The following is a 19,990-nucleotide window of genomic DNA, read 5'->3' as shown; positions in this document are numbered from 1 at the left end:
GAACTCGCTCTCTTAGAAGGTAGGTAGGTTTCCTATCCCATTTCCTCATGTCCTCTCCATGGTCGCACAGGTAATACCATGGGTCTTGCCGTGGTGTATACTGTCTCTCTTGAGTAGGGAACCGTCTGCTCCTGATAGCTGAGACTTCAGTCCATGCAGGCGGAGAGTAAGACATGTCCTCTTTGAGTTGGCAGGATAGTTCCTTTAGTTCCTTCACGGCTGCGATGATGGAGGGAGAGAGACTTTCATCATAGTTCTGGAGACAACGCACCAGCTCATCCACAGTTGGTCTGTCTTCGTCTCGCCAGTCCATTACTGCTAATACATTGGCGTGTGATGATGGCGCGCTCCGTACCAACTTCCGCCACATGGGCCGGGTGCATTGGACTTTGTCTGGGTCTGTGGGTAGCCGTGCATCATCTGGGTCAAAATAAACCATTTCCCGCACGGCTAGTTCCCTCAAGTATTGGATGCCTCTCTCCATGGTTGTCCACTTGCTTGAATGACATACAAGATCTTCCTTGAAGGGATATCTGTCCCTTATGCCTGACAGAAGTCGCCTCCAAAGGCTGAGGGTCTGTGTCTTTCTTCCAATTACATTGTCAATGCCTGCTTCCTTAGACAGGGATCCAAGCTGCCTGGCCTCCTTCCCCTCTAATTCCACACTGTTGGCCCCGCTATCCCAGCATCGGAGCAGCCAGGTAAGGAGATGCTCACCTGGCTGGCGGCTGAAATCCTTCCGCATGTCTTGCAGCTCACTCAGGGATAGAGATCGGGTGACTACCACTGGTTCTGCCTCCTCCTCCTGTTCTCGTGATGGCCCTGGTTCATCCTCATCCTTTACAAGGCAGGGTGTTTTCTTTGTATATTTCTTCTTCTGTACAGGAACAACTGACACAGTCGTGGGTTGGTTCTCTAGTTCACCTGCAGTACCTGTTGTAGGGGTCGGATTAGCTGCAGTGTCTGTTGCCAGAGTTTGAGTAGCTGCAGTGTCTGTTGCCAGAGTTTGAGTGGCTGCAGTGCCTGGTGGGGGTGTTGGAGCAGCTGCAGTATCTGGTGGGGGTGTCGGAGCGGCCGTGGTGCTTGTTGTTTTGTTCTCTGATCCAGAGACCTCCTTTTTTTGAGGACACTGCATACTGGTGAGCAGGGCTCGGTAGGCATGGGCCAGTCCCCAGCATGTTGCCGTGATCCGCGTCTCTCTTGAGTTACCAGGATGACAGCATATCTCTTCTAAATATTTTACCAGCTTCTCAGGATCCTGCACTTGTTCAGGGGTGAAGTTCCAGGACACCGGAGGTGCCCACTGTCCTAAGTACTTGCCCATGCTATCCCACACCCCCAGCCACTCATAACCCTCCAACCTTGGGGGGGATCTCCGAGTGATGTTCAGAAATGGTCGCTTAACCCTAAACACAACCCAAACAGCCTTCAGGAGCATGACAGCTCCCAGCAGTGAGACAACAACATTAGTGTGAATATCCCATGGAATTTCAAAACTCCCAACATACTCAAACACATTTGTGAATAGCCTGGTGAAGAGAGAAATGGAAGAAGATATCTCCTCTGTGGTCTGGCTCTCCGCAGAGAAACGGGAGAGAGTGTAATTGTTAACCCATTCCACTAGCTGACCTCCCACGTGCACAGATGATGACCATGCTGAGTACAGATACCAGACTAATCTCAGGACTGACAACCTTATTGTGCCATAAATCAGTATTACATAGTACAGCAAAGCAACAATCTGAATCCAACTCCCATGGGTGATAAGCAGCAGCATGGGGAATATATATGGCAAGTAAGGTGACGTATAACACAACTGTAACAAGGAAGACCACGATTCCAGGAACCATTCGATTGACATTATAGCAGGATGAGCAGTCGACATTTTAACAAATTCAGAAGAGCACACAAATCAACCTGTTGTTATCTCAATCCTTCATGCCCCACGTTGGGTGCCAAAAACTGTTGTGGTTTGGGCCTGATCAGCAACCAACCCCCGCAGGTGGTCACCCTCCCTTCCCCCTCCCCACCTGGGAATGGGGGAGGGATTAGAGGGGTGAAGGGAGACTCGCGGGCTGAGATAAGAACAGTTTAATAATGCCAATAAAATGAGAACAATAACGATGATAGGGGGAAAACAAAAAGAAATATATAAACAGGCAATGCACAACGTAATTGCTCACCACCTGCTGACCAACACCCAGCCCGTTCCCGGCCAGCGACCCCGAGATACCAAGATCCCACAATCGCAATCCCGGAAGCGAGAGAGAGAGAGAGAGCTCCTTCCCAACCATCCCTCCTTTATATAGTGAGCATGACGTGCCGTGATATGGAATATTTCACTGGCCAGTTAGGGTCAGGTGCTGTGGCCGTGCTCCCTCCCTGCTCCCTGTGCCCTTGCGCACGGGCAGGACATGGGGAGTCGGAGAGTCCTTGAAGTCTCGGCAGCAGCTGAAAACATCAGTGTGCTATCAGCATTCTTCTCATACCAAACCCAAAGCTTAATCCAAAACACAGCACTCATCTAGTCCCTGAAAAGGAATATTAACTCTATTTCAGCCCAAACCAAGACAGAAGGCAGCTAGTGGTATCTTGGGCTGCGTTGCCAGGAGTGTTGCCAGCAGGTTGAATGAAGTGATCCTTCCCCCCTACTCAGCACTGGTAAGGCTGTACCTGGAGTACTGGGTCCAATTCTGGGCTCCCCAGTATAAGAGAGACACGGAACAACTGGAGAGAGTCCAGTGAAGGGCCACAAAGATTATGAAGGAACTGGAGCAAGGCTGAGAGAGCTGGGACCATTCAGCCTGGATAAGAGAAGGCTCAGAGGGGATCTTATCCATGTGTATAAATACCTGCAGGGAGAGTGCAAAGAGGATGGGGCCAGGCTTTTAGTGACAGAACAAGAGGCAGTGGGCGCAAACTGAAACACAGGAGGTTCCTCTGAAGTTCAGAAAACACTTTTTCCACTGTGAGGGTGATGGAGTCCCGGCACAGGTTGCCCAAAGATCTTCGAAAGCTTCCTAGACATGGTCCTTGGCAACTGGCTCTAGGTGGCCCTCCTTGAGCACGGGGCTTGGGCAGGATGACCTCCAGAGGTCCCTTCGAACCTCAACTGTTCTGTGGTTCTGCTATCAGTAATTTCAATGTAACTAGGTTGACTGTGCTTTCTATTTGACTTGCATATCTGTAAAATGCAATGATTTTAGCTTATTTAAAAACCAGATAGAGGTACTTGTAAGAACTAAAAATTTTGGATTGTTTTCAATTTGTAAGTATATCTGCTCTTCCATTTTTTTTTATTTAATCTTTAGATATAAGATTGTTGTGATCATTTGTTTAGTACCTGAGAGAACAGACCATGCTAAAACATTTAAGTATGCTTGTGTATATATTGTTTCTTCAAGACAGTAATCTAGATGTAGCATTTTTGAGGAAATTAGGGGAAAAAAATTCCAAGAAATGTTATATACTTCAGTAGTTTTGGTAAGGTAATGTATTTATATGAATCAAATTTTAAAATTCTGACCATACTCGTATTTAGATTAAATATATCTACAGTTGGATTTAAATACGGGTGTTAAATTTTCATTGGTCTTCTGTGTGAGAGTGAAAAAAAAATAGAGAAAAATACTGGTAAGACCAATGCAAAAACTGCCTTTTCTGCTTTACTAATGGAGGTAAGTTAGTACACTGTAAATGCAGAGCTTATGTCAGTCACAGTGGCTGTGGTGAGTGGGTATTGCCTGTTGGCTCTTTCAGCTAATACTGGGGAGAGCTCTGAAGGAGAGGACTGGAGACTTACTAATGGATTCTTTATTGTAAGGAAATTAGAGTACCTTGATCACAGAGGACAATGTGTTTATGTAGGGCCCAACCAGGGTTTTGTACCAGAGGCATAGGGAATTTGTCACATCCTCTAAGATGCAAGATACTGACATAAATAAAATTAGAACTTGCATGTTTCTGGATCTGCATGATTTGTCTCAGTAAGATAGGAAGTGGTACATACGATTTGAACACATCTGAAGTGTTTTGGAAACACTACTTTAGTGCTCAAAAACAAATCATAAAGAACAGATATGCCTCTAGAATTGTTAATGTGAGTCTTTGGCACAACATTTTTTTTTTTTTTTTTGACAAATAAGCATACTGCAGATGATAAATGAGTATTTATGGGGGAAATAAAGAATTCTGAGTTTCATTTCCTCTACTCAGACTAGTTTTTGTTTGTTTTCTGCACCCCTGAATGTTTGCTTTTAAATCATAGAAACATAGAATGGTTTGGATTGGAAGGGACTTTAAAGGTCATCTAGTTCCAACCCCCCTGCCATGGGCAGGGACACCTTCCACTTGACCAGGATGCTCAAAGCCCCGTCCAACCTGGCACTGAACCCTTCCAGGGAGGGGGCAGCCACAGCTGCTCTGGGCACCCTGTGCTAGTGCCTCACTACCCTCACACTGAAGAATTTCTTCCTTACATCTAATCTAAATCTACCCTCGGTCAGTTTAAAACTGTTACCCTTCATCCTGTCCCTACACTCCCTGATAAAGAGTCCCTCCCCACCTTTCCCATCGGCCACCTTTAAGTACTGAAGGCCACCGTAAGGTCTCCCCGGAGCATTCTCTTCTCCAGGCTGAACAACACCAGCTCTGTCACCCTGCCCTCATAAGGGAGGAGCTCCAGCTCCCTGATACCATTATGATCCTCCTTTGGACTCACACTAATGGGTCCATGACTTTCTTGTATTGGGGGCCCCAGAGCTGGACACAGGACTCCAGGTGAGGTCTCAGGAGAGCAGAGTAGAGGGGGAGAATCCCCTCCCTTGACCTGCTGGCCACACTGCTCTTGATGCAGCGAAGGATGCGGTTGGTTTTCTGGGCTGTGAGCACACATTGCTGGCTCATAGTCAGTTTTCCATCCACTGCTACCCCCAAGTCCTTCTCTGCAGGGCTGCTCTCAATCCACTCTTGGTGCAACCTGTATTTGTGCATGGAATTGCCCCGACCCATCTGCAGGACCTTGCCCTTGGCCTTGTTGAACCCCATGAGGTTTACACCGGCCCACTTCTCCAGCCTGTCCAGGCCCCCCTGGATGGCATCCCTGCCCTCCTGCGTGTCACCGCACCACACAGCTTGGTGTCATCAGCAAACTTGCTGAGAGTGCATTCAATCCCACTGTCCACGGCATCGACAAAGATCTTAAACAGCACTGGTCCCAACACCAACCCCTGAGGAATGCCCCTCATCACTGCCCTCTGCTTGGACACTGAACCGTTGACCACAACTTGAGTGCAACCATCCAGCCCATTCCTTATCCACTGAGTGCTCCGTCCATCAAATCCATGTCTCTCCAATTTAGAAACAAGGATGTCATGCAGGACAGTGTCAAAAGACTTGCACAATTCCAGGTAGATGATGTCAGTTGCTCTTTTGTCCACCAGTGCTGTAACCCTATCGCAGGCCACCCAATTTGTCAGGCACAATTTGCCCTTAGTGAAGCCCTGCTGGCTGTCACTAACAACCTCCTTATTTTCCATGTGCCCTTGCATAGTTTCCAGGAGGATCCACTCCATGATCTTGCTGGGCACAGAGGTGAGACTGTGTCGTGGTTTGGGCCTGATTGGCAGCCAACCACAACGCAGCAGCTCTCTCTCCCTTCCCCTCCAGCGATGAGAAGGGACAGAGAGCCAGGCTTGGGGTCTGAGATAGGACTGGGATGGGGAAAAATCCCCCCTTTATGGTCACGAGCAAAAGGCAGACTCGTTAGGGGAAGAAAAAAAGAACATACATTTATGTATGTTATATTATGGCCGGTAGTTCCCCAGATTTTCTTTATTTCCCTTTTTAAAAATGGGGGTTATGTTTCCCCTTTACCAGTCAGCAGGAACTTCATTGGACTGCCATGACTTCTCAAATATGATGGATAGTGACTTAGCCGCTTCATCCACCAGTTGCCTCAGGACCTGCAGATGCATCTCATCTGGTCCTATGGACTTGTGCACCTTCAGGTTCCTTAGATGGTCTCAAACCTGATGATCTCCTACAGTGGGCAGTTCTCGTTTCCACCAGTCCCCGCCTTTGCCTTCTGTGTCTTGGACAGCGTGGCTGGAGCCCCTGACAGTGAAGATGGAGGCGAAACAAGTCACCGAGTACTTCAGCTTTCTCCATATCCTGGGTGACCATATCTCCCCTTTCCTTCCAGAGAGGCTCCACATTTTTCCTCATCTTCCTTTTATCACCGACATACCTGTAAAAACTTCTTTTTGTTGCCTCTGACATCTCTGGTCATATTTAATTCTATCAGGGGCTTTGGATTTCCTAACATCATCCCTGGCTACCTGGACAGAAGTGGCTTTCTGTGGTGATAATGTTAGAAATGTCTCGCTTGTTCAGTGGAATGATATTAGATTCTGGATCTGAAAATGAAAGTTTTTTAATGAGCAAACCTATGTAACTTTTACCTGTTCTATTCTGAACTCAAGCCTTTCTATAAATGATTTGGTTTTCTATTTATTAAAATTTTTGCTAGTATGGAAATTAAGTTATCTGTGCTTTAATTAAAATGTTATCTTTATCTTTGTCACAGAAACCAATACTAGTCACTTTTTCAGAAGATGAAGATTCTTCCATTTCCATTCCAAATCCTCCTGCTGATGCTGCAGGGGTTAGAAAAGTCAGCAGTGCTCGGGCACGCTTATTGAGAAGAACTTCTCAGGGAAACTTCATTTCTGCTAAAATGGTCCCCCCTGATCAGAGTAAGAATGTTTTGATACATGTTATTTCCTAGAAAAATAACTGCATGATATGGTTTAATATCATTAATTACATGAGTAATTATATTATGTTAAGAGACCTGCATGTCCTTCAGAGTAAATTTTAAAGTAGTTAAATGGCTTTAAGCCAGTTTTGAAAATGTGATATCCAAAAATGATACTGGCTTTCACTTCTGAAAGTGAATTGAAAGCTGCTCAAGTGCCTGTTTTTCCTACAAGTTTCTAAGTAATGGAATTTTTACTGGAAGTTTTATTCAGCGGCTAAAATTAACATTAATTGCTGAAATGTTTAAAGAGGTAATGAGATTACATCATCTAAGGAGATTCCCTGATGGATTATTGAGCATAAAAGGAGGAGTAGAAAGGAATTTTATGTCTTGACAGGTCTCCAACTAGCTTGTATTTGTTGTTAAAGAGTTTCATTAGTGGAGACAAAGGTCACTAAATGTGGAATTTAAAAGTAATTTTCTTGTAGATGGGAAATGATTTGACATCTTGGTTTCCTGCACATTAGCTCGTAATAAAATGTGTTGGAACTCTGTCTGTAATGAAGACTCATTTGTAATAATGACAATTCTTACATTACCTGGGATACTGAATATCTTACTTCTTATCTTACTGCAAAGTAAGTCTTATAGAAAAAGTAATAAACTTTTACTTAACGATTATGTACATATTCTATAACTATATATTTATATCATGTACCCCTATATGTAGTTTAATCCATTAGTCTTAATAAGTTAGTGTTGCTAATTGGGGAAGTTGAGAACCTAATGTCATTACAGCCTGAGTCTGCCTGTTCTCCCCTTTGGGGATCATGCTGATGTTTACGTAAGTTTTTTGTGCGGGTTCTTATCATGTGTACATACCAAGGTACAAGATTAACAGCTACCTTTTGCTTGGGTTCCTTCATAATATTCAGATCCTGAAATATAAGCACTTTTTTCACAAGGTACAATCCACCTATCAGTAAAAGGGAAATAAAAAAAAAAAAAAAAAAAAGAGGAAAGATTAAAATGTTAAAACACAAAACTGAAAGACTTCGAGAAATGATGTTCATAAGAAGACCGACTACTTTGCTCTATAGTCTTAAGCTTTCTCACCTTTTAAATTAATACAAGGAAATTTTGATAATGTAACATGACAAACAGTAATTTTGAGATTCACTGCATGTATTTATTGTGTAAAAACACTTCTACAAAATGTATTTTCTTTGGCTATTTCAGATGAAGAAAAGCTAGATTCTGAAGAACCAGCTATAATGAATAATCTCTGCAGAAGTAATAATAACTGCTTAGCAGAGCAGAGGTCATACACACCATTTAATGATGAAAGTAGGCAATTAATTTGTAATGAGCGTATCAGCAGATCGGAGAGGGAAGACTACCTAAAAGGGACAGCAGGAAAATTTTTATTTAAACTGAGAGGAGAAAGGTTGGTATTGCTTGGGTATGGTAATGTGCACCTTCCACACGACCCTCTTCCTAGATATTCAATTGTGAAATAACAAAAGGTTTAAAATTGATAGAATTTGAAGGCAGCACTATTTATGCATTAAAATAAAACTATGTTTAGATTATTAGGAAAAAAAATCTTTACACTTCTTTTCTTAGGAAGTTTCTACACTCAAAAGACTAATTTGTCCAAAAATTCTTGGTAGAAAGTTGCTTGATATGAAATAACTTTCATTGGGTTGGATCATTAACATTTCAGAACGAAGTCTTCTAATAATTGCATACTCAAGTTTAAATTCAATGTGCTTGCTTTTACAGTTCAAGCCTGTTGTTTTAAGGTGCTATACATTCTTCCCCTAGCTCATTCACAAATGAGTAGAGCTGTGTTTCCAGTTCTGATATTTGGAAAATATGTGATCATACACAAAAAGCAGGCTTAAACTCATTGGCAATAGAGGCAGAATTTTTTTAGTTCATTTTTTTCGATGGCCAAACAGGTGTAAGAAATTAATAAAACTTATGTGCATGCAGTCTGTTTTTACTAAACCTAGATTATTACATCCATTCTGTAATTCACAATTAAGTCTTTTTTTTTTTTTTTTTTTTTTGATTCAGGTGTGAATTCTTGCAGAGGGAGGAATAGTCTGTGGCACTATGTTCAATAGGTGTATCAGTTGCTGCATTAGTAGTTGGACGAACAACCATTTTTGCTAATAACATTGACAGATCTGACAATCTCTACAACAAAGAATGAATAACAGTTTATTTTCAAAACACATCCTATAAGCACTTGGTCACTATTAAATATAAATGTCTGCCAGTAGATATCTTTTCTAACACGTTTTTATGCTTAGGAAAAAATTATTTCCCTGGATATCCTTAAGCATCTTTGGTATTAAGAGTATATTCTTAATTTTATAAAATGAAACACCTTTTGTGTACTAACTTCATAGTACTGAATAGTTTGGAGAATGTTGTCTATTGAGGCTGTTACAGCAAATAAATAGCAGAGCTATCATAGCACTCTTATATAAAACCAAAAGTAGGATATAAAAAAAAAAATAATAATTCTGAAAGACTGGAGACTTGTGAGGGGAAAGAGTGACTTTCATGAATATGAAGTGAGGGGAAATGAGAAAATAAGCCCAGCAATGAAAAATGTAGGTGAAGGAAGGTAAAGCATCAAGGAGAATGATTCAGTGCAAAATCATATTTTCTCATTAAAATCAGTGACCCAAAAGACTTTTTAGGTAAAGACTGTATGGATTATCATACTACAGAAGTCACTGTAATTTGACTTTTATTTAGTAAAGGTGTGGTGTGAAGTACTTTAGTGTTGCAGTTGAAAAAGGTAGTTAGTTAATGGTATCTAAGCGTCTCTAATAAGAAATGGTCAATTGATACTTTTGCTAATTGCAAAGAGTGACCTTTATTCGGAGTAATAATTTTAAAAGTTGCAGGTATGATTGAACAACAGTTAACTCCTTATAAAACCCTGCTATCTGTTCAAAATTATATGCTTCTGCTTTATCAGCTTGAGAGCTTTGCAAGTTTTTGATTTTGGGTTTCTGTTACTGGCACTTTTCGTAATGACCCATTCGTATGGCATGCACCACAGTCATTGAGCTTTCTGGTAGCCTGAACCACAGAATGTCATGATTTACCTTGATTACTTTGATAATTTTTGAGAATGACTGGCTTCTCTGTTGAAATATTCTTAGGAACAGGCAAAAAAAGTCTATTACCAGAAAGATTGGTCGTTGCAACATGAAGTCTTATGGGACATTTTCAGTTCAATTTCTCTGTGTAAGAAGAGTTTTAGAAAATATAAAAAATTGAAAGGGGAAAATTGCATATTTTCTGGTTTATATTCTTCAGCTATCATTATGCATATTTGAAGAACAGATTGCCAAGGTTCATTTTGCATAAGCTCTGCTGGCTTAATTTCTTTATGACCTGTTACTTACTTTTCTGACTCTTAAGATGATAGCTAAGATACTAATGATTCTAACCATAAAAGATGGAACGTTAATGCATGTAGCTTGTCATATTCATATTTGAACTAGGGAGAATAATACTAGAGGTAGTTGAATCTCACCCATCACTTAAATTAGATCTCAAATTCCTGGCCTTAAGATGATGCAAAAAAATGTTTTCCAATCTTGTTCTGACTAGTTTTCTCCAAAATAGAAGAGTAACATAATATTCCTCCCTCTTTCTCTGTTGAATGCAAGATCTGTATTTTTGAATGTTGCATCTTTACCTTCTCCCATGAGTTCTGCATGCTTTCTGTGTATTTGAGACAGATGATTTTTGCCAGTGCTACTTAAGAGATGCTGCCTGCGCTGCTTTATACTCTTGCACCAAGGATTGATAACAACGTTTAGATGCTCTTATGGCTTAGAGTACCAGACATACCTGCAGTGCTGCAATATGCACAAAAATAATAAAAAATGCTTTCCCTTTAGTAAAGGACAAAGATCCCTCATCTATATAAGCCTGAGTAGTTCATGCCGTGGTATGATGGAATGGCGCTAGGTAATCTCAACTGCTCTCATACATTCTAACTCATTGGTAAGACTTATGCCAATAAACACATTGTTTCAGTATTTGCATATGATCCTACATGAGTCAGGCAGACTGTAATTTATATCCCTTTCTGAGTTCAGAGATGTCATTCTTCATCTGACAAGGCAGTTGAAAGCTATCACAAACGTATCCTTCAATATAGTTTATTGAGTTTCGTCCTGATAGGAGTTGTATATAAAAGGTTCCAGTAGCGTTAGAGGGGTCACTGCAGTAACAGAGTTTTGGCATTCTTTCTCAATAGAACATGTTTGTAGGTACTAGGTGATTGCTGTGATTAGATTGCATCTGCCTCTATGTCGTTAATATTTGAGGCATCTTGTGTGAAGTTAAAAGATATTTTCTATTTAAAGTACATTGTATTCAGGAGTAATAGGATGACAGCTTAAAGGAACATTAAATCTTTTATTACCTGGTGTCCTGTCATTCTCCATATGAAGCAGTTGTGACAGCCTCAATTCTGTATCCCAGTGATTTAAGATCCTTGAAGGAATTAAGCAAGAGGATTGTAGAAGTGGTACACTTCATACAAGAGAAGGTACATGAGGCTCCTTACTCCTTTTTTGCCACAGCTCCTATATATGTACCTAAATAACTTTTCTAATAAAGCTGTTTTTCTGTTAATGATGAAACTGTAGAACATGCCAAAGTAGCATGGCAGATTCCTGCCATTAATGCTATTACATTTATTTCAAAGTGAAGAGAATGGAAGTCTTTTATTCCAGCAAGAGACTTACTCACTTTTTATCTCAGATTCTTTTGATGTCCCAAGGACTGATGAAAAGAATGAACAGCACTAATGAAATCACTGTTGCTTTATAAAGATACTGGGGGAAAAAAGAGAAAACGACCTTTTGAGGGGAACAGTTATTTGTCATTTTGTTTGTAATTCTGTTTTTCAAATAACCATCTAGTTATAATAGAATAGGTATATTAATTGAAGCAGATTGAATTTATTGACATGTTCCCTCAGGAAAGCAAGAAGCAATTTCTGACAATCATAAGGAAGCTAAGTTTTGTTTACATCTTAATCCAGCTATTGTGCCTTGCCATCTATTGTGATTGCTATAGAAATGAAACTTCTAAAATGTTTTCTGCATTCATATATTTCAACAGAAGTGTCAACAGTGATGGCAGATTTGCTGATGAAGAGCAGCAGTTTCCCTGGTGAGAAGAGATGCACTTTTTTTTTTCTCCTCCTCCAATTTCTCAATATTCTGAAAGCTTAGATGTCATTCCAGGACTCCTTAGAAACATAGGTGCCTTCAATGAGGAAAATCTTGATGGCAAACGGTTGATTCCCAGGAGGCCTGCTCTACACTTTTTTTTTAATAAGTGTTTTCTGTAAATAGCTACAAAATTATTAGAAGGTGCTGTAAAGAAGGTATACTATGCCCTGTTTTTTATCACCATTGCTGTCCTTATTAAATGCCTGTTTGACAGACTCCTTGCGAGGTATTCATCAACTGCTTTTATAAGACTAGTTTCTCTTGTGTTTTTTAGAGTTTTGGAATGCTTCAATAGAAAGTGATAAAAGCATGGGACAAATGAATACTGGAAATCAATTCTATCTGATTGCTTAAACTAGCTTCACATCTATGCCCAAAATATTAATTCCTTTTTTCCTCAAAGAAAATTATTCGTACAGAGGAGATAGATTTCTTTCCTGTAGGGAACACCCATTCTGTTTTGCTCTGGATGAATTTTTGAAGTGCATGACATGGTGTGGATATTAGTTTGTTGTATGGTCTAGCTGATATTGCTGCAGGTTCTCCAGACTTCTTTCACGATTTGCCTTTTCTTATTATTTATATCCACAATTTCTGGAGTTCTTGTAAAGACATGGAAACAGGAAATTAATCTACTCCTAACTAATCTTTCTCTATTTCTGCCTCAGTTCCACTAGCTATTGAGACTAGTAATTTAATAAACAATTGAGTGGTGGGAAAGCATTAACAGGTAGAGCTTACAATAGTGTTTTCCAAAGAAAATATGACAACTGCCCTTTCAAGAAGGTGCTTGGTTTTGTATAGGATTAGGGGATACTGAGACAAAATTCCAAATGAAGAATTCTTTTTCAGAACTTTTTATAGACTTCTGAAAAAAAGAACAACAGGTAGCTGTTATCTCTGGTCTCTTCACTTGTGAGAGAGTGGAGTTTAGGCTCACTTTTACTGCCTACTCTAGAGGCAGTCTTTCCACTCTAGTCATTAGTTTCAGGATAAGGTCATTGGTCTCAAAATCTGTGAGATCCAGGTCTTGAGAGTATTTCTTACCAATTGAATGGTAATTCTAGAATGGGGAAGTGTGCCATGCAAGGGGTAAAGAAGGAATGGCAGTTCAGTCTAGCTAGGACTATAGTAACAATGGATTTAGGTTGAATTTTTGTTTAGAATGAGAATGCTTTTGCAAGTTTCAAGTTAGGAAGATGAAGATACTGTGGTTTTCAGACTCAAATATATTTAGGCTAGTATTTTAGGTGTTTTTTAATGGTTAGAATTAGGCTGTCAGTTGTCTTCTTGCTTAAAGATACCCTGCCACAAATAGATACTGTTTATTTTCTGTATTAGACAAAGGTTGCAAAGACTGTGAAGAATAAAAAGGATAAGGATATAGGTTTTTCATCAACCTCTATTATTCTTTTAAGCCATACTATTTAACATGTGCATGAAGTTCTTCATCAACAGCCTGTATAAATAGAATAGTATATTTTTATCACTGGAGCTGTCATAAGTAATGGACTATGCCCGTGATTGTGTTTATGGAGGAACTGTTATTTGCTCATCTTTAGGATGACTCAGAGTGTAGTTGGCCTATTTGTCAACATATTTTTGCAAATTATGTTGCCTTTCTACTATTTATCCTTTCTCATATCAGTGGTATCAGTTACAGCCTCAGTTTCCCCTCCCTTTGTTTTTGTCTTTTCTGGTGGTATTACTTATGGTGTACTCCTCTACAATTCCTGAAATAATTTCAGGACATCTATATTATTAGCTTTTCAATTATTTGCATGCTTTTGAAAAGCTTTGTAGCTGAGAAACAGGACTGACTAAAGGTTTATGTAATTGGTTTAATAGTTTAATTTATAATTCTTTTAGCTGTCCACAAGTAATTTACTACATCTCTGTTGTGTTTTCTAAAAGGAAAACAGTCTTTAGAAAATTATCTATTATACTAATTATTTTTTTCTTTGAGGCACACCTATTACTTATTTCCACATTGTGTTTGTATCTATTTTGTTCATCCCTTACATGACATCATAGGAAAGTTCAGTGGTAGCTGAGCAAAACAGAGACACATTCTCTTAAGTTGCTTAGTGAAGATCAATTCTTTGTCTAAAAAAGAGTGCCATTCGAGTGCTAAGTTATGGGTCAGGAAGAAATAATTTGGTTTAAAACAAAACAAACCCTCAAAAACGTATTCCCTAGTATTCAACCAACGAAAGACAATACAGAAAACTAATTCTTGTGTCCTTTTGGCAACATAAAATGTCTGCTTAGTGTAATTAAACAGGAATAAATGGATTAATGAAAAATGCAAATATTAATTGGCATATGGAAAAATTAATTTCTGTGAGAGTGAATGATAAAGCAAAATACTAATTTTTCTCATTTTGCCAAAAGCTAAAACCAATTCCTATTAGTTGCTTTGGCAAAAATACTAGGATGTTGTTTACACATCCTTTCAAAGTCTACAGAGCAATGTCTTGTTATTAAAATCAGTAACTGTGGCTTAGAGCTAGAATTCTTGTTTCCTGATCACTAAACGGTGATGGTGGAAGAATCCTGGTAGCAGAGGGCTTATGTTCTAAAGCGGTGGTTCCTAAGCATTGTGTAATTGAACATTGTCTGAGAAAATCAGTCGCAGTCTTTCTCACTTGCTCCAGCTCCACATCTGACTCCCCTTCTGCTTTGCCTTGGGGTTCTTGCATCACCTTGTCCCTTGCTGCTGACTCAGGGTCTGCTGTGTCATCCCTCTTGCCCCGACTCCCAGGATCACCATTAGTTCCTTTTAACTTTTATTGGAGCTGCCATCCTTTTTTTTTTTTTTCAGATAAAGCTTCTCAGTCTGGCTGTGCCCTTGATAAACTTGGTCTAGAGCCTTAGGTATCTTTGCACCATGCTCCTCAGTGCTCCTGCCAGGAGACTACAGTTCTGAATAATACTGGCAGTCAGTATATAAGCAGTCTTTTGGCTGTTATGCCAGAGGGTTGTGCAGTCATTCAGAGGGTCCTTGACAGGCTGTAGAAATGGATTGACAGAAGCCTCATGCAGTTTAACAAAGACAAGTGCAAAGTCCTGCACTTGGGAGGAACAGTCCCTGGCACCAGTATGTACCAGGGGCTGTCCAGCTGGGCAGCAGCTTTGCAGAAAAAGACCTGGGGGTCACGATGGACACCAAGTTCATAGAACAGCTTGGGTTGCAAGGAACCTCAGAAGATCATCTGGTCCAATCTTTTGTGGAAAAGGAAGCCTAGATGATATTATCTAGCACCCTGTTCATTCGTGTCTTGAAAACTTCCAACACACCCAGAGTACTGGTTCCAGTTCTGGGCTCCACAGTGCAGTAGAGATACAGAGCAGCTGGAGAGAGTCCAGCTACTAAGATGATAAAGGGAGTCATTCATATGAGGAAAGGCTGAGAGAGCTGAGACTGTCTAGCCTTGAGAAGAGAAGACTCAGAAGGGGTCTTATCAATGTATATAAACACCTGAAGGGAGGGTGTGTTATGGCACCCTCATTGATTGTATGACAAGAGCTTCTTCCTTCTCTGCCGTGGCAAGCTCTCCAAAGTGGAAAAACTAGTTATTTACCTGTGACTGTTCTTTTTAGAGACTTACTGGTTTTATATACTTTCACAGCACATTCTTGCAACTTTTCCCTTTGTACTCCATATAGAATTTGGGAATCTTTGGTTTAAAGGAAAATAGCACAACTGCTTAAATAGCCAAATCATTCTTATCAATAGAAGACATGCCATCCTGGATACTGCTAGCATTAAAAATAAACCCAGATTACAGTGTAGATGTAGTCACACTCTGAATATACATGTCAGTAACATCTCAAAGAACAGTCTTTCTAAACGGCAAACCTATTTCAGGATTATCTACAACCACGAGGTCTGAGCTCTGATCTAGTCTGAAAGAACACTTTTGTGCCTGGTAGTCCTTTTGATACATTTGGCTTCCCTGAGCAGGTCCCCAGGATCTACTTAGCATTGCTCTAAATCTGTTCTTCTTACCACTTAGTCAAATGTCTTGATTTTTGGGTGTAGATACATCATGTCTGGCTTTCCAATGCACACAACATATGTTTGTAAAATCAGATGTTCAGTGCTTGTATTTAAGTATAAACAGTCTGCATCTTTTACTCATTGCAGTGCCTAGGCTGTTTTTAGAGCCTTGTGAAAAGTTAGAAATTGCTCTCCTAGATGTTTGAAAACCTGAAAACATCGATATATCAAGGATCCAAAATAAAATTTATAAAATTTTGAGTCACATTTCTGGGTTTAAAGTAACTAGAAGAAAGGAGATTTGTGAGGACTAAAGGGGATGGAGTGGAGGAAAATATGTTGGGGAGAAATTGACTGATAGTTTGGGGAAAATGGAGGAAAAAAGAAATGGGGGAGAAATGCATCAGGGTGAAAAACATGAAGGCAGAAACTGAAGAACTGCAGGTAGGGCACCCCAGCAGCACCTTCTATTTGCTGGAGGCATCTGAGAAGCTTTTTGGCAACTGTTAGAAGACACTGAGCAAGGTGAACTTTCAGCGTGACCTGTTACGGCTTTTGTATATTTTTGTTACGTAAATAGCTAGTGTACCTTTAAATTAACTACAGTTGGGTTTGTTTATCTTAACAAAATAAAGACAGAAAATAAAAGGGCTCTAAGGACAATTAAACTATCAGGGGCTTAGATTTGCTTACAAGGAAGAAACTTAGAAGATTAGAATCGTGGTTCTGTAGATCTAGAAAATGCTCTGCAGATAAAGATGTGTAGAAATTGTATGCACATAATTACAGTTTTCTGGTTTAAGAAAAAGGACATCAAATAAATAAAAGGAAATCGAGAGGCAATAAACCCAAATGCCTTAGAAATTTATTTTTAAATAAACTGAATACTACTTTACTTTGGAAAATGCTACTACATGTTAGCAATGAGGCCAACATTTTATCAAGATCACATGGGTGATAAGAGATCTTTCACGTGGCGGCAACACAGACTAAGGCTTCTTATCAGGAAGGAACTTCTGAAGAGGTTTTTCTGTGAGTGTCTGTACTTACCAGTTTTCTGTCTTCTTCTGATACACTGAAAAGAGGTAGTTGAGGACAAGCTTTTGGACTAACTAGACCATGTTCTCTTTCATATTTTTATAAAATGTATGTAAGCGTATATTCTGTAAGTATTAGTAGTATTTTAGTATATGCAGGTGATGTCTTTACAAGGCAGTGTGCTCTTTTTTTCCAAGTATCATCCAAGTTAACCTTTTCTGGTTTAAATGTTGCTGATGTTTGAGATTTACTACTATTTGGAAAGTTTTGTGTGGAGCTGACAGAGAAAATGATGTTTTGTTAGTCAGTCTTCGTAAAGTCCTTGGATGTTAATCCTAATAGTCCATCTGTTTCTCTCAATGGAAATCAGTTGTTCTTCAACTGCCCCCCCACCCCAAAGAAGTTGCGTTAATCACATAGAATTCACCCCCAAAAAAGATACCTATAAACACAAAGTTAAGGGTGCTCTGCAGAATCTTATTATCAAAGTTGGTAATTAATTTGAATTTCCTTGTTTAGGAATGTATTAAATTTTTAGACACCAGCTGGTTTCTATTGTGTATAGCTTGCTCACAGCATTTACTCAGGGCACGCTAGGAACTGTATGCACGTGAGTAGCTCTCTGCCTTTGTAAGACTGTTCAGATTCCAGTTTACATGGGGTAGTCCCAGTTCCTATCTCTACCTCAAGAGAGTCCACAGATTCAGTTTACATGGGTGCAAGAGAAGAGGCCCATAATTTCTGGAGGAGCAAAGTTGTGTGAGATCTTAGCACTTGCAGAAGCAGACAGTATGGGGCTTACGGCCTTTTCTATACCCACTGCCCTTTTGTTCATTTCCCCATTATTTCTACTCTTTCCTTTGAAAACTATCCTTCGTATTCATCATCCTTTGATGCACTATCTCAGTCACTGTGCTTCTCCCACTTCTGTATTTCCTAGTTTTGCCTCACTAAGTTGTAGGAATATGTAGGTGTTGCATAAACCTTTCCATGTGGAGAGGAGAGGGAAGCGTCTAGAGGGAATGCCTTCAAGTTTGACAATTCAGAAAATATGATCATGTTCTCTTTTCTTTTTAGTTAAGCTTTGCTACCTTGCTGATCAAAGGTGCTTGTTAGGCAGATCTGTAGAGAAGCATTAACTTGTTACTATTATGCTACATGTCCCTCCTAACTGGTAACTAAATAATCGGTGGGGTGCCAGGGCTACATCTGTACTAATAATAAAAATTAAACAAAGGAGTTAGTCTCTGTCTTGGTGGGCAACTGCTGTGTCATGGATTATGTTAATACAGTGAAAATATTTTTAACCCTCTCCCTACCACACACAAACTATTGGCTGGGAATGTTCCTATCTCTGCTTGTCTGTGCCCTGTGCCCAGGCGTTTGTCAACAGAAGTACTACCTTTCTTGGGCCTAAACTGTAGCAGGGACCATGCTAAGGGTCTAACTGTATGGCAAAGTATAGGCCAAAATTCAGGCCCATTGCCAGACTCTGTTTTTCAAGTTAAGAGGCAGACAGATTCTCAGATGTTTAAGGCTCCACAGTATGAGAAAAGAGCCCAAGCACTATTCCTCTGTTGGGATCTTTCACTCACATTTGTGAAGCAGTTGTGGGCAGATTCGTGGGAGAGAACTAGTCCAATTCTTTGCCTCTGGGATGCAATTCTGAGAAATGTAGTTTTCCCTGAAATGCCACTGAAGGTGAGAGTTTGCAGATTTACCATTAACAAGCTGCTAATAGCAAGAACAATCAAGTGAGCATCTAAACATGGAGAGTTTCTGAATAAATGCTACTTTCACTTAATGATGTATTCTTTCACCAGGGAAAAATACTGAATGCACTACTGCAGTGCTAGCCCACCTTCCTTTTGGAAGTGCTCATAGTCTGTGTATATTCAAGAAAGCAGTGTACCTCACAGGGGCTACTATGCTCATATAATACTTATATGAGGAGGATAGAGGTGATCCAGTTGCCAAATTCTTTTACCTCTGTAAATCAGAGCCTCTGTCAGTTGATTTCTTAATGAATCCCTTATCAGATGATCAGATTTCTGCCAATTGACTTTGTTTCCAAGGCAACCACTCTTTGACAAGCCAGTTCCCTTCAGTTATAGGTAACTTATTTTTTAGAGTAGGTTGATTACATTTTAACTGCATAGTTCTTAACAAGATATTGATGCATGAACATGAAAAGGTAACAAAGAAGCTAAAGTCTCTGTGACTAAAATGGAGTTGGCAGTATTGTAAAGATATATAAAGAAATTCTATAATCTCTCACAAAATTAATAAATTGTACATACTCCCTAAAGATAAACATGCCTACCAGTCATTCTCATTTATGTATGTATTCAGTGTATTCTTTTTGTGAAAATAATGAAAGCTCCAGCTAAGCTGTTTAACTTATGAGGATGTTACCCAAAAGTACAGATAGTTCTGTGAATACCAGCAGTACAGCAATCTGCTTTCCTACTCACGTAGGTCGCTAAACTGGTTGATACTGGTGTTTAAGAAATCATAGGTTCCAACCATACTTCTTTTCTTTATTTTTTTACACAGTTCAGACTTTGACATAATCTTACCTTTTATCTCAGATATGTGGTGTTTCTATCTGATAAATGTTCAGGTTACCACATCCTTTGCTTCAGTGTCGTTTCTATTCAGCTGCTTTTGTTTCCTACAAAACTTGTAGGATTGTCTTTGTTGAGGTTTCTTGGATTCATCCTGTGGATTTATATTTTAGGGGAAGAGGCACAGACAGGATATTGTTACAAAACTCTTTTGCTGAGGAAAGCAAACTCAAACATCCATATTCATATAGTCAGATGGTATCATTATGCCTCCATATAATTCTGAAGATACTGATTTCTGAATATAGTTGGGTTAGCACTAGGTGACTGAAGTTGTTAT

At 39.8% G+C, this 19,990-nt stretch overlaps 1 protein-coding gene across 4 annotated transcripts in view; it reads left to right on the top strand.

Moving 5' to 3' along the window:
• The window catches only part of ARMC2 (armadillo repeat containing 2), a 111,947-nt gene that overhangs the window by 46,030 nt on the left and 45,927 nt on the right, over positions 1 to 19,990 (top strand). For 3 of the 4 annotated variants that reach the window (XM_033005688.2, XM_042803525.1, XM_033005690.2), the window contains 3 exons: positions 6,587 to 6,755; positions 8,000 to 8,207; positions 11,930 to 11,980. In XM_033005688.2, coding sequence (XP_032861579.1) covers positions 6,587 to 6,755; positions 8,000 to 8,207; positions 11,930 to 11,980 — 428 coding nt within the window. The remainder of the gene's footprint in view (positions 1 to 6,586; positions 6,756 to 7,999; positions 8,208 to 11,929; positions 11,981 to 19,990) is intronic. The other variant, XM_033005689.2, reaches the window with a different exon arrangement.

Source organism: Tyto alba, unplaced genomic scaffold, assembly GCF_018691265.1.
Source record: "Tyto alba isolate M040663 unplaced genomic scaffold, T.alba_DEE_v4.0 Super-Scaffold_40, whole genome shotgun sequence".
Lineage (NCBI taxonomy): Eukaryota > Metazoa > Chordata > Aves > Strigiformes > Tytonidae > Tyto > Tyto alba.
The sequence above is the reverse complement of the archived record's forward strand: the minus strand, read 5'-3'. Positions and strand labels throughout refer to the sequence as shown.